General features: G+C 40.7%; 1 protein-coding gene across 4 annotated transcripts in view; it reads left to right on the top strand.

The window, feature by feature from the left end:
* Window positions 1–14,284, top strand: part of PPP1R12A (protein phosphatase 1 regulatory subunit 12A) — a 206,193-nt gene that overhangs the window by 141,631 nt on the left and 50,278 nt on the right. Inside the window, exons 10-15 of one of the 4 annotated variants that reach the window (XM_074941976.1) lie at window positions 1,479–1,595; window positions 1,974–2,189; window positions 3,178–3,272; window positions 8,823–8,945; window positions 12,400–12,567; window positions 13,005–13,181. In XM_074941976.1, the coding sequence (XP_074798077.1) occupies window positions 1,479–1,595; window positions 1,974–2,189; window positions 3,178–3,272; window positions 8,823–8,945; window positions 12,400–12,567; window positions 13,005–13,181 (896 nt within the window). The remainder of the gene's footprint in view (window positions 1–1,478; window positions 1,596–1,973; window positions 2,190–3,177; window positions 3,273–8,822; window positions 8,946–12,399; window positions 12,568–13,004; window positions 13,182–14,284) is intronic. The other 3 variants (XM_074941978.1, XM_074941977.1, XM_074941979.1) reach the window with 3 other exon arrangements.

The raw sequence follows: 14,284 nt of genomic DNA on the forward strand, positions 1-14,284 counted from the left end.
AGGGGAATGGTTCTGCTTCTAAAGTGGAGTGGTTATGTGAAAGGTGCTGGTCTAGTTTCATTTCTGAAGACCCCATCAACTCCTTGTGTCATCTTCCTTCATAGCTATATGTGCAGTATAGTACATTCTTCTGTTATGAGAGGGGGAGAAAGGAAATAAAAAATACACTAGAGTTAAAAATAGTTGTAGGTCGCTAATCATAATGGCCAATATATTGTGTGGAATTGAGAGCATCTTTGAATGTATATATATGTTCTGACCAAAGGTATTAGTAAAAGGTCACACTCAGATGCCAAGTCACTCTTGCTTAATCCTCTTTCTTGTGCTGCAGTCAGGGACCCATGATCATTAACTGCCTTTGGTATCTTATTCCTTTAGTTGATGAAGGCTGGATTCAGTGAGATGATGACATATTTGCAAAGTGTGTGCTGCTGGCTGATGAATAGAGTTGCATATCATTTGTGTGCCCTGTAGGGCTGGAAAGACATGGCCCTTTTGATCTCTGAAATGTAGAGAGATGCAAAGAGCAAAAAATGGGTCAGTATTGACTAAGGTGGAAAGATCAGGCACAGTGAAATATAGGCTTTTCAGTAGGTGAAGAGGATACCTCCCACTGACCAACAATAATTGCTAGTTTCATAGCTGTGCTCAACTGCCTTTTACCAACAAGTTGATTGGATAGGCTACTGTTAGGTGGATTTTCAGTCAGCATAGTGATGTGTGCATTGTTCACACTGTGGCCATTTGATTGATTTGCTCTTTGTCCAGCCTTCATACCCCATCCCAACACCTCTGCACTCTGCCTGCTCCAAACTTTCCATCATTCCAAGCCGCCTTCTCCTTGGACATATTCAGTCTTTCTTTCTCTGGCAACCATTCCAGCTTCTCTGACTTTTAGTTTCTGTTAAAATTGTCCCTCGTGATTACACAACTGTCTGAACTGTATGACCTCCATCTTTCACAGAATTCTTGGATTTCAGGTATCTGAAGTATTTTTGTAACATAAAAGGGAGAACATTTTAAATATAACTTCAAGTTGACAGTGTATATTGAACAAATGATTAAAAACTGGAATACATTGGTCATTTTAGCTCATTCTGTGCCATTATATATGGTAAGTTTTATGTTTGGGTCTACCGTGTGAAAAGTACAACAGATATACTTTCTCAAAATGTGGAATATCAGAATGTTGTAATTATCTTTGTTATATATGAAAGCTTCATTGCCTTTTGTATGTGGAAACTAAATGCATTTTTGTATCAAAATTTATCATTTCACAACATGGTCTAGTGTATTTAATAGGAACTTTTTACCAAAATATTAGAAATGTCTTGTTGCTTTTCGATATTTTGTGCTTCAAAGAAGAGTAGTGTACATGAATGAGGAATCAAGTATGTGGATTTAAAACAAAAAGCTCCTTTTTCTCTATTTCCATTCTTTCACTCTTCATCTTTGTGTCTTGTCTTAATTGGCTTTAGTATGATTTCATTCCTCCTATCATGCCTGTGGCGGAGTCAGTACATCCTGCATCATGGAGGCAGGGCTTGCGCAAAACTGGCATTGTTCTTGTGCCCAATAAGGGTGAAAAGTCTATGGTGAGGTTTTGGCGTGCACAGGATTTGTTTCAGGTTGCAACGTAACATATTTTTAATCAAAATGTTTATACCAGAGTTGCATGGTTTTCAATTGTGTGTAAATGTTTGTTTGCATCTCTTTATCACAGTGTGTATTATGAAGTGTGGAGGGTTTTCACACTAACTTTTAGGAAAGTTGTTTTTCTTTTTGAGCCATTTGTTTCTTATGTCATTAACCTACCCAGGAAATGAATATGTATTGGTTGCCCCTTCCTCCACCAAAAAATATGTATGATAACTGGACATAGCGAAGTATTTTGAAATATCCCTAAGAAGCATGAAATACCAGCGTTAGTGTAAGTTAATGACTTTAACATAATGATGTCTTTTTGTTTACAGTTTCCAACTTCAACAACCAAGGTTTCTCCCAAAGAGGAAGAGAGAAAAGATGAATCTCCTGCCTCTTGGAGGTTAGGTCTTCGAAAGACTGGCAGCTATGGGGCACTTGCAGAGATTACAGCTTCCAAAGAAGCTCTGAAAGAAAAGGACTCTACAGGTGTTATGCGTTCAGCTTCAAGTCCCAGACTCTCTTCTTCATTAGACAACAAAGAAAAGGTAACCATTTTCAGAATATAAAACACACTTCTGAGTTCTGGCCGGTTAACTTAGTATAAATATTAGTTATGATATAAAGTGAATGTAATATGTACTCCTATAGATAGCTACATTGCAGTGGAGTTTATAATGCTCTTACAAAGTTTTACTAAAAGTCAGCTGTTAAATTGTGGCATTAAGCTGTTGCTCTTGATAGGCAGTAGAGCTGCCCTAGAAGAAATGCAGCTGTTGTGCCGTCTTTTGACAAATGTAGGAGGCCTCTCCCTCCACACAGAGCAGCTTCATTAGCTGTTGCAAGAGTGTATGTGCAGGGTCTTGCCACTGTTGTGAAGGCTTGCACCACTAGTCGTGCAAAGTCTTGTGCAGTGAAGGGAGTGCAAGGATTGTGATAGTTTCTGTCCCTTGCTGCAGAGTGATGGGGATGAGGACAGAAAAAGGCTCCTTATACCCCTTCATTCACATATTCTGGGGACAAAGATTAATCTTCTATCTTTTTTAATTAAGCATTTATTAAAACTGTTACTAATTTGCCATAGATATTTGAACAAAAATAACTTCATGGTTTTGCTTGTTACAAAGTAATGTAATTCCTTTTTTCAAGTTCTAATGTCTTTGTGCATGTAGTCCTGAGTAAATATGTTTGCAGATTTTAGGAAAACACTAGAACACTTTAAACGGTAGTTACAATTTGCTGTTTTAAACCAAACCTTTGGAGACACATTAATAGAAAAACGAAAAGACGTAAAATTAAGACAGTTGGGTCCTTTGAACAGTTTGCTGTTCCCAGTATGATGCTTGTTGTTCTTAACTTCTGCCTGATGCTAATTGTGCAATTTAACCTGGAATATAAATAGAGTTGGAATTGGCATAGATAATTTTGCAACTTTGACAGCAGTGCAACTAGGGACATTTGAATAGCTTTTATTACAAGTCATGGCTATCTCATACAAAGCTATTCTTAACTTCTAAAAAATTTTCTGTCTTAAAGGAGAAGGATAATAAAGGAACTAGACTTGCATATGTTGCACCTACAATACCAAGACGGCTGGCCAGTACATCTGACGTTGACGAGAAAGAAAACAGGTGACACTTGAAACTGTAACTTGCTTTTTAACAATACACACAGTTATTTGATATCAGAATCTCTTGTAAACTAGCCTCTGGACCTCCAAAAGAATGAGTTGAAACTAATGGTAAAAGCTATTTTGGATGGTGCACATGTATATTACAGTATCCCTTCTTCAATCCAAACTATTTCTGTCACTTTGATTCTTGTAACCAGGCAATATATTGCAGTCAGAAGACAACTGCTGTCTTCTTGCAGAACAGAACAGAATATTTATACATTGGCAATATGTTGCCTTCTTACAGGAACAGTGGGCAGGGATATGTGGGAAAAGCACTAAATGGTTGTAATCCCTAGGTCTTGTCTACTCAGGCAAAATTAATACCTGTATTTTAGCAACCAACACACTCTCTCTGCACTGGTAAAAAGAATTAAGTAATTTGTTATTTTAGATAAGTCTTTAGCTGTGTTTTTTAACCATCAATTTACAATAGGTTTTCATGACATCATAAAACTGGCTGATCCCTGTCCACACTAGCAGCTTAACATGCTGTAGCTGCGTGTTACTGACAGCTGCTGAAATATGATTGCTGATTTTGCTGGTACAGATATTCTGGTAGTCACTTTAAAATGAATAGCATCAGGTTCTTGAAGAATAGAGTTCTGTTGGTTTTATGTGAAGTTACATGGGGGCTTTGTCTGCATGGTTGGATATTGCATACTAACCGGGGGTGATTTCTAAAGTGCACTAACGTGGCATATTAATCGGTCCATGTAGAACCTGCTGGTGTGCACTAAAGGTTCCCTAGTGGACTTTAACATAGTACTGTTTCAAACAGTACTGTGTTATCTTTAAATTATAATGCAAGTCTAGTTTTGTGGTGAAAGTTTCAAATTTACCCAGCAAATTCACTCTTAGGTTTTTTCCTCCTTAGTGAAAAACTTTAAAGTGCCAGATTACATTACATCTAGAAGTTCATCATGTAGACATTGTCTGTAATGATGTCAGGCCTCTAGAATATTTTAGTAGGTTGTTAAATGTTTTCATGTACTGAGATAGTAGTAGTAGTTACTTAAGGCCCTTCATATAAAAGAATAAGCATTTTCTATATATTTGCATTGCTGTTACAAGCACATCCTCTTTCTCTTTTGATTGAATCACATGTCTCTAACATTTTTCTTCCAATATAAAATTTGTGGTATGTTGTAGGCTTTCTTTATTTTGTAGAGGCAAATATATTTTCCAAGGATGACTTGTGGCAACATATTTTTGTGAGTACTGTACTTGTGTTAGCCATTTTATATGTGGCTGTAGGAGTTGTAGAATTCTATCTAGCTAGACACTGGCAGGAAAAACTCTTACTGGCATTATAAAAGAAAGTTTATTGGATTTCCTTGCCTGTAGTTAGACCCATGAGAGCAGACTGATCTGACACTATAGCTGTTTAAAGCCTTTGAGGACTCTTTCCACTTCTCCCTCTCTCTGAGCTCTGCTCTTGTCTAGGAAATCATACATGAGGTGAGAAAAGCAAAAGTTCTGGTGTAGACCTGTTGGAATGGAGGATTGAAGTGGGAAGACTGATTACTCATCTAGTCTCTGTAGATCAGTAGATTAACCAGAGATCCTTCTAAACTGCCCTGCAAAAGTCTTAACAGTTTTGAGAATATAGCAGTTCAGAAGGGTCTCTGATTGGTCATCTTTTCTTTTTGGAGAGAGAATGCTGAAATTACACTGTACAAAGTGATAAATCATAGTTTTCAAACCCCCTACCCTCCCGCCAATTCTTTTTATTTTGTTCATGATATCATAGTCCACACATGCATCACTGCCTTGTTTCCATCAAAATGGAAAAACATTATTTAAAGAAACTTCTGCACAGGATTTTCACTCTTCAGGCTTCCAGTAGAAGAGAGGGCTGAACTTGAATTCAAGAGCTTTCAACTCTGAGGAAGTGAAGGCTCGCTAGTACATGAGACCCCTACTGACGGGGCAGTGAGTTATAACTCGTGGTGCCCAGGCTCCAGCAATATTCAGGGCCCAGGGGCCCAGCTCCACCAATGTTTGGGGCCAGGTCTCTCCCCTGACCCCACCTGCTGACCCCCCGCACCTTCCCCAAGTGTCCCCCGGCCCCCACTTGCTGCCCGCACTCACTTCCCCCGGCCCCAGAGCCTGCAGCTCATGCTAACTCTGCTCTGTCAGTCAGCCAGCTCCCGGCATCAACTGCTGCCGCAGGGTCCTAGTGCCCCCCATTCACTAATGGCAGGGCAGGCTGCCCTTACCGTGTCCTTCCACCCTAGCCCTGAGCCTCTCCAAGGCCCCAAACCCCTCAACCCCAAACAGAGCCCTCATCCCCCCGCACCCTACTCCTCTGTCCCAGCCCTGAGCCCCTCCCACACCCCAGACTTCTCATCCTCAGCCCTCACCCCTGCACCCCCTCCTATCCCCAAATTCCCTCCCAGAGCCTGCACCCCCTCCCCCTTCCCACACACCCCCTCCCATCCCAAACTCCCTCCCAGAGCCTGCACCCCTCACCCTCTCCTACACCCCCACCCCCAGCCCAGAGCCTGCACCCCCTCCCATCCCAAACTCCCTCCCAGAGCCTGCACCCCTCACCCCCCCTACACCCCCAGCCCAGAGCTTGCACCCAAACGCAGTCCCAGAGCCTGCACCCCTCACCCCCTCCTGCATCCCCACCCCCTGCCCCAGCCTGGAGCCTACATCCACACTCTGTCCCAGAGCCTGCACCCCAGACCCCCTCCCCCACCCAAACTCTTTCCCAGAGCCTGCACCCCTTGCCCCAGCCCACAGCCTGCACCCAAACTCCATCCCAGAGCCTGGACCCCAGACCCCCTCCCATAGCCTGCAACCCTCCTGCACCCTAATCCCCAGTCCAGGGCTTGCACCCCAGACCACCTCTCCCCATCCAAACTCCCTCCCAGAGCCTTAGGCAGGTGGGGGGCAGAGGTTTTTTTTTGGCGGGGGGGGGGGGGTTCTGGGCACTACCAAAATTTCTACAAACCTGCCACCCCTGCCTACTGATGCCCTTTTACCAGTCAGTTAGCTGCCCTAACTGCCACTATGTCTGCTCCACTTCTTCCTTGACTGCAATCAGGAAATGGGTCTAAATCTGGATTTGGGCTGTTTTCTTCTTGGATCCATTTTTGTCTGATTTTTGAGGTGAGGTTTAGTACTTGAGCCCTTGCCTTCATTTTGATTTGCACTTTCCTGGAACTTTGTCCTAAAAATGCTTTCCTCAAACTCTCTTGTTGAGGTTCTGCTCAATACCTTTGATGGTCAAAGGTCCTCGACTTAATACTTGGAGCACACTAAAGGCCTTAGAAACTCCACCAAACTTGTTTCAATAAGACCATGAAAAAGGCCATCTTTAAATAGCTCTCTAATTGAATATCTTACTGCTGTGAGCTGGAATTTGGAAGGTCATGTCACCCCTCATAATATGCAGTGGTGTTCTGCTAAAAAACAGCAATTTTGGTTGCTGGTCTCAAGAATGTTTGAGTTCAAAACATACGCAAGGCAGCCACATGGTTTTCCTTTGCATACGTTTACAAAACAATATTGCTTAAATTCAGACTCTGTATGGCAGAATCTCTCTTGCGCTCCTTTGTTCTCCAAGAGTGAACCTCCTGCATTGATGTCTTCTTTTTTTAGATGAAGTCTTTGCTTGTAATTGTGGTTATTCAAAGTTATCAACAGGACCCAATTTACTTCATAGCTCTGTGGGTCCAAATTCTGCACTAGGACCCCTACATGTTGTTGCCATATTAATTTATTCTGTCTCAACGAAATACACATCATTCCTGTCCTTGCCATTATTGCACACACAACTGTAGCTCATAGTTGAAAATATTAATTGATGCAAAATTAGTTGCTGTTTGTTTTCAGCGATGATAATTTCAGCAACTTTTGCTTGTTGTCCAGGTAGTCCGTCTCCACGGATCACAAAAGTTGCAATCTTGTCCAGGGGACCAACTTCAGAGCCACCTCCTCTCCTGCCCCAGGTGTGCCAGGGAAAGGAGCAGCTTGTAACAATCTCAGTAGCTCATCTGCTTGGCTACCCATATTCGGTTTTCCATACAGCCCAGCCTACACTTAATGATCCATTGTGGCTTTAAATTTATGATCATCTAGTCTGACCTCACAAATACCCCAAGCTATAGAATTTAACCTGGTGATTCCTGTATTCAGCCCAAAAACTTGTTGTTGAAGTAAAGTTGTGGTTTCTGGTCTTCCCCACTCCCAGCCTCCATTGTTATTCTTTGGCTGCAAGCTACACTCCAGATCTGCCTCCTTGACCACCTGTTGCCTGGCTCCATAGAACAGTTTATCGCTGATGGACTCGAATCCAAGTAACTCCCTGTTGTTGGGAAAGCTGAAGCGCAAGAGCCAACTACAAGGCAGGTCCCAGTAGAGCATGAAGATAGTGTACAAAAAAAAAAATGTTGGGGACCTGGCTGCAGCAGAACGACACATTCTACAGCAAAAAATCAGAATTCTCTGGCATTTTGCAAAATGCCAAATTCTGCAATTGCAAAATCATGGAGTCAGCAGGACCTTCATTGAGATGAATGAGACAGTTAATACATCTCAGAGCTATTGTTACAGGCATTCTGCAGTGACAAGGAGATAACAGGCCATTGGTTTACATTTGGTTTGTGTTTTCAAGGTTATATCTGCAACCACTTAAGGGCTACATTTTTTTTTAAAGGTGACAGGTGAGATTCTGAAGCTCATCTTCTGCAGCAAAGGGTAAATTTGTGGAATAAAGGAGTACTTGGTGCCCTGGACATAATTTCACAGGTCTTTTTCCCACTCTTCTACTTTGTCTATGGGGTAGACTTTTCTTTTCTTTTCTTTTCCCTGGACTTTTATTCAATTAAATTTTTAATCACAAAAACAAACTGATTTGTTTATTAATTTTCATGGTAAAGTTTCGAATTGACTTGTTTTGGGGGAGCCTTCCTATGCACTGCAAGATTTGGTTGGAAATTCCTAGGGACTTAGGTGGTGATAGGTAATGTCACATGGCAGTCCACTGGATGGTGGACCTTGTAGGCCACAGTGCCTGCTAGCCCACATTACCAGTGGCTCAAAGGGCAAAACAGCTTTTGAATTAGGGGAGATACTCCCAAGAATGAGAAATCCTTGGAGACTGGCTTGGGAGAAGCAAAATTAAAGGTAAATAGTTTTCCCTTGACTGCATTATGGTGTCTCTTGCCCCTGTCATGAGAAGAAAAAGCCAATGATATCAACATGTAAAAGATGACTATTAATTTGATATTTCTGGTTTCCCTTCTCTTCCATAGTGTCCTTTCATCCATGTGTTTCTTTTATATATATATCAGTATTAACATAACTAGATATAGTAATTTATCGATAGGAGCTTTGGAATTTGCTAACTAAAAGGTAATTTTATTGCTGTCTGCACAGGTACACTTACTGTCTCAAGTCCCAATCATCTGTTTTTCCTCTCTTCTGCAAACCCCTTTAAAGAAACAAACAAAACTATCGCTAATACAAGCCTTACACAAATACAATCCTTTTACAGGGATTCATCTGCTAGCTCAATACGTAGTAGTGGTTCTTACACAAGAAGAAAATGGGAGGAAGATGTCAAGAAAAACAACTTGAATGAAGGACCTACATCACTAAATACAAGTTATCAAAAAAGGTAAGGGCTGTGACCATGTGTATTGCTTTCAGCAGAATAAGTGAACAAATTGTTCGCTTGTGTTTAAGAAAAACTATTAAATGATTAATGCATTTTTTTACCGTACAAGGACAGTTTTCAAGTAAACATTGCCACAATAAAGATGTCAGTTTCTCTTTTATGATAAAAAAAAAAGACTAATTCCAAAGTAATGCCAAGAGAGACTCCCAAAGGAAGAGAAGTTAAAATCCTTGCAGCATAAGTTTATTCTTAAAAAACACTCCCTCCCCCAATTACTTGTTTCACAAACGATTATTTTTTCTAAACATGATTTTACAAACCAGCTTAGAGTTGTGCATGTGAAGTAGGAGGAGCAGTAACTACTATAGTTAAAGTTGCATAAATATTTCCATTCTGCCATCCTGTTTTTTCAGTCTTTCCTAGGTACCTGGAATTAGGTTGAAATTTCCCACATTTGGGAAATTATCCAAATACTATGTGACTATTTTTTAGATATTTGAATAAAATGGTTCAGCCTCTTCTTTTAAGTTTGCGGATGGTAGGGTAGAAAAATTGTGATTTTTTTTTTTTGTTTTGGACAAAGTTCTTATGCCAATATTCCTAGGGATGGAACTATTTTAAAATTAGGCATGGCCACTGCGCAGCCTTCACAGAATATAGACATGCGGTGAGTCTGCTGCTGCTCCCCCGTCGACTCCACCTGCGCCTCTCGCGGCAATGGAGTACAGGAATCGACGGAAGAGCGCTCGGGGATCGATTTATTGTGTCTAGACTAGATGCAATAAATCGACCCCCACTGGATCGATCACTGTCTGGCGGGTAGTGTAGACATACCGTAAGATGCAAATCAGTGATTCCAATAGTGTGTAGCTGAATTGTTCCATATTATAGAGTATATCTGCGATGTTTTTCTTTAAAAGAAAAGAAGAAAAATCTTAAATTCCATTTTAAAAAAAATTAAAGACAAAGGTTGCATAATCTTAGCAGTTGGGAAATGTCAGAGTTAGGGTTGTAGGAGCAACCTTTGTGCATCTGCATTATTATATAGTTTTAATGCTATTTCTCATATGCAGTCAGCTTTTTCTATATCTGACCTATTCATGTAACACTTTCTAATATCTTTTAATTCTTTTTTACTTGCTCTGTTTTTATGATCATAGATGCTTTTGAAAATGTTATCCAGAGTCCTATTTTCAACAGTGGTTTAAGCACCATTGACTTTCAGTGATGTGTAGGCTCCAAAGAGCCTAACTCACTTTTGAAAACCAAACTTGACCTCCTAAATCATTTATGACAGGTTTCAGAATAGCAGCCATGTTAGTCTGTATTCACAAAAAGAAAAGGAGGACTTGTGGCACCTTAGAGACTAACAAATTTATTTGAGCATAAGCTTTCGTGAGCTACAGCTCACTTATTTTCCACTGAATGCATCCGATGAAGTGAGCTATAGCTCACGAAAGCTTATGCTCAAATAAATTCGTTAGTCTCTAAGGTGCCACAAGTACTCCTTTTCTTTTTGCTAAATCATTTAGGCATTCTTGAAAATTTTACCCAGTCTGGTGTATCATTGAATACTTAAATGTTTAGTTATCATCTCTTTTAGGCATACTTTATTAATGTAGCAGCTCATCCTTCCTCAGGTGCAATTCAGTGGTAAGACAACTAACTGTGAATCTTATTTAACTTCAGACTTAGGTGTCTTATTACATCTACACCAGCAAATTTTCAATTTGTTCACTATTACAGTTATCTGTAGTATGTTTAAAAGTGGTTAATTATATACCACTAGTAATAGTATTTATTAATCTGTCCAGTGCCTAAAGTATAGTAAACTCTTTAGAGAATAAGTAAGACATGGTTCCTCACCCAAGAACACTTACAATTTAATGTTAAACATAGTACAACTAGTTGGAGTAGCAAACAGTTGGGGGATGGGGCGGTGAATGAGGGTTACAGTAATATGTGCTTGCTTAAATTCATTATGTGCATGTTTTGATACTGTTGCTGGCTTAAAAAAAAAAATAAAGCTGGAGTGAGTGTTCCAGTGGGAGAAGGGCTGAAGGGAGGGGCTAGAAATAATGGACTTTGGTTCTCTGGCAAACATAGAATACAGCATGATGCTACACACGTATATTTTAAGTTGTTGAAAAAGCTTGTGTATTGTGGCTTAGATTCTCTGTTGCACAGAGCTGCAGTGGGGGTCTCTCAAGGAGCTGGTTTGATTACAGCTCACTGAATCTCAGGGAGGATCTACTTGCTTTAAGCCTCAGCATAATTTAAAGCAGCCTGGTTGCTGCTCCAGCTTCTGCCTTCCTGCTGTGATCCTACAGGGTTCCCACACCAGGGCTGAGTGGGGCCTCAGTGTGCCAGCTCGGTACCATTTGAGAGCTCCCCACACTAGCAGCATTCTAAGATGGGCAGCTCTGGCTGCTTTCTGGCCCCTTCTGTGAAATTCAGGCACCCCAAAGGGGCCAGTAAATAAATCAGAATGTGACACCTATATTGCTATTGCTTGAGAAATAGCATGAGATCATGCAGCTGAAGACTGTATTATAATCCATCTGCACAAGGGGTAGAGTTAAGATTCTGTGTGCAACGTTAAGTTGGTAATTCCTGCATTCTTAATGTACAACTTTTATGTTCTTTTATCATAGGTTTCTCTGTATGCAAATTTAACAGCAGTAGAAGAATAAAAAATCCAGAGTAGTGATGGCAAACTGACAGCACTCATACTACTGTTTTGCAGTAGTGTGACAGTCTGTAGAGCCCATGAGGCTATGGAGCTACTAAGTTCAGTTACAGAAAAAGCGTATCCGATCACAGTGCTTTCAACTCTGCTATGCAGAATGAGAAGTTCAGGGCCAGTTGTGTGGGAACCTTTGTGTTTTTTTCTTCCTCTTGACCTCCTTTTCCTCTCTACACCTTGAAAAATGGAGATGGAAGAGGGAGTGTTCGTAAGAGAGTTAGAAATAGAGTGGCATAATGTTTCTGAGCTAAGATGGAGCAAATCCACCGAGAGCTTGAAAATTTGAATAACTGAGAATGTTGCTGGCATCTGTGTGTATGGATATTGGAGAATCCATTGAGATGAGTGACACAATAGTCAAAGAATGAGGCAGTGAAAATAATGAGGAGGACTTCGGCAGAGGCAACTGAAACACAACTACATATATGTAAGCCTATGGGGTGGTGATACTCTGTCTCCAAATCTGCCTGAGTAGCAGAAGAAAAGTCCAGGATTAAGGATGACTCTCAGGTTACAGCATCGGAGGCTGAAAGAGGGGCTGAGTCAAGGGAAATAAGAATGCATTTCCAATTTGAAAATGTTCCTTTTGCCCAAAAAATTTGTCTGAGATGAGCTCGTGTTTTAATTAGTCACTTCGTAGCTTTGACATCTTTATGTACAAATATAAATGATACAAACACATCCTATGTAAATACCTCTCGCCCTCAGTGGCTCCTTTGGAAGAAGACAAGATGACTTGATTAGTTCTCATGTTCCAAGTACTACGTCAGCACCAACAGTTACCTCTTCAGCTGGTCTTCAGAAAAGCCTGCTTTCCAGCACAAACACTACTACAAAGATTACAACGGGTTCTACTTCAGCAGGTGTACAAAGCAGGTAAGGGCATCAACACACTTCTTGTCAGATGGACTCTGTGCTTATGTATGTGCATGCTTGTTTTGTTTAGTAGGTCATGGGGCTCTGGATTTTTTCATTTTCCTGTTAAATTTGTTGAAACATATACAATTTGGCTCAAAAATAATTGTGATGGCTTTCGCTATAAAGTGGCAGCTATGCATGTCTGTAAAAGAATAAATTGAATGCTAGAAGGGTGAAGAATAATGAAGTTCAAGCAGTGTGAACTGTTTAACTTTGAATTTATCTAATTTAATGGCTCCAGGTGAGCTTCATATTTCATAGCAGAGACATTTCTCCATTTGTTCTTTTAAAAAAATCCATCCCTCAACTTACATGTTATCAGCTGTTTAGTAAAGTGCTTTCATTGTTTAGCGTTTCCTTTTCTCTTTTTTGTGTTGCTGCTTGTGATGCGATAGTACCTCCAATCGTTTGTGGGCTGAGGATAGTACTGAGAAAGAAAAGGACAATGTTCCTACAGCAGTGACCGCTCCTGTTGCGCCGTCTGTTGTAAATGCTACAGCTACTACCACAACCATGACTACAGCTACTTCTGGCACTGTGTCCTCAACGTCAGAGGTCAGGGAGAGGCGGAGGTGTGTAAAGGTCCTGCGAGTAATGGTGCTGTTACCCAAAATGATCGTTTTCTTCTTTATAAAAAGTGCAGTAGTTAATTGTACCTCAGCTAGTACATACAGTAAGTGAATGAATGCTTGTCTGTTTACTAACTGTACTGAAACAGCTATCAACATGCTACAGATTTCATTAACCTTCCAAAACCTGTCTTGAGAGAAACTTCCAAAGAATCTCACAAAATACCTTACAACTAATATAACGTTGTGAGTGATGCTCTTTCATGTGACTTCTGTTTTGTTTTGCCCTTGAATTATAATGTAGATTTTTGGCATCGGTTACTTGCAGGTTTATATTTCTGTTCTTTGCTTAAATGGTTCACATAAAAAAAAAAAAATCCCAAATAAATACCTGTAGTAACACCGTGGAAAGATTTCTAAATGGGGTGCGGTGGAGAGGGAAGAAACTGGTTGACAACTGAAGTGATTAAAATAGCACAGTGAACTTTGTGGCAAGTAATTACCCTTACTAATATAAATATAGAAGTATCTCAATAACTGAAATAAGAAGGCATTGTGTAGTATTTATTTCAGTTATTCATGTGTATGTCTGATCACATAGAGATACAGAACATTGAACCAAACATGCTTTGTGATGTCTTTATACCTCCCACAGAAGCAAGCCTACCAGCCCAGATCAACAAAGTTGGGCTTGCGGTACTGTGCTAAAAATAGCTGCATTAGACAGTGCTTTGAAGTTGCAGCGTGGGCTCTGAAGTCCACACCCCTCTCTAGGTTTTAGAGTCCAAGCTGTAGCCCAAGCTTCATTGTCTACATTTGTACTTTTAGCATGGTAGCATGAGCTTGCGAGCCCAAGTCTGTTGACCTGGGCTGGGAGGCTTGCTGCTGTAGGCTGCATGGAAATACCTTGAGTGCTAGTCGACACTAGAAGCGCTACAGCTGCACTGGTGCCGTTGCATTGCTGTAGCGCATCGGGTGAAGATGCTGTCTGCTGACAGGAGAGAGTTCTCCCGTTGGCATAATAAAACTACCTCCTCAAGAAGCAGTAGCTATGTTGGCAGGAGAAGCTCTCCCACCGACATAGCATTGTCTACACTGGCGCTTAG

This window comes from Natator depressus, chromosome 1, assembly GCF_965152275.1.
Source record: "Natator depressus isolate rNatDep1 chromosome 1, rNatDep2.hap1, whole genome shotgun sequence".
Lineage (NCBI taxonomy): Eukaryota > Metazoa > Chordata > Testudines > Cheloniidae > Natator > Natator depressus.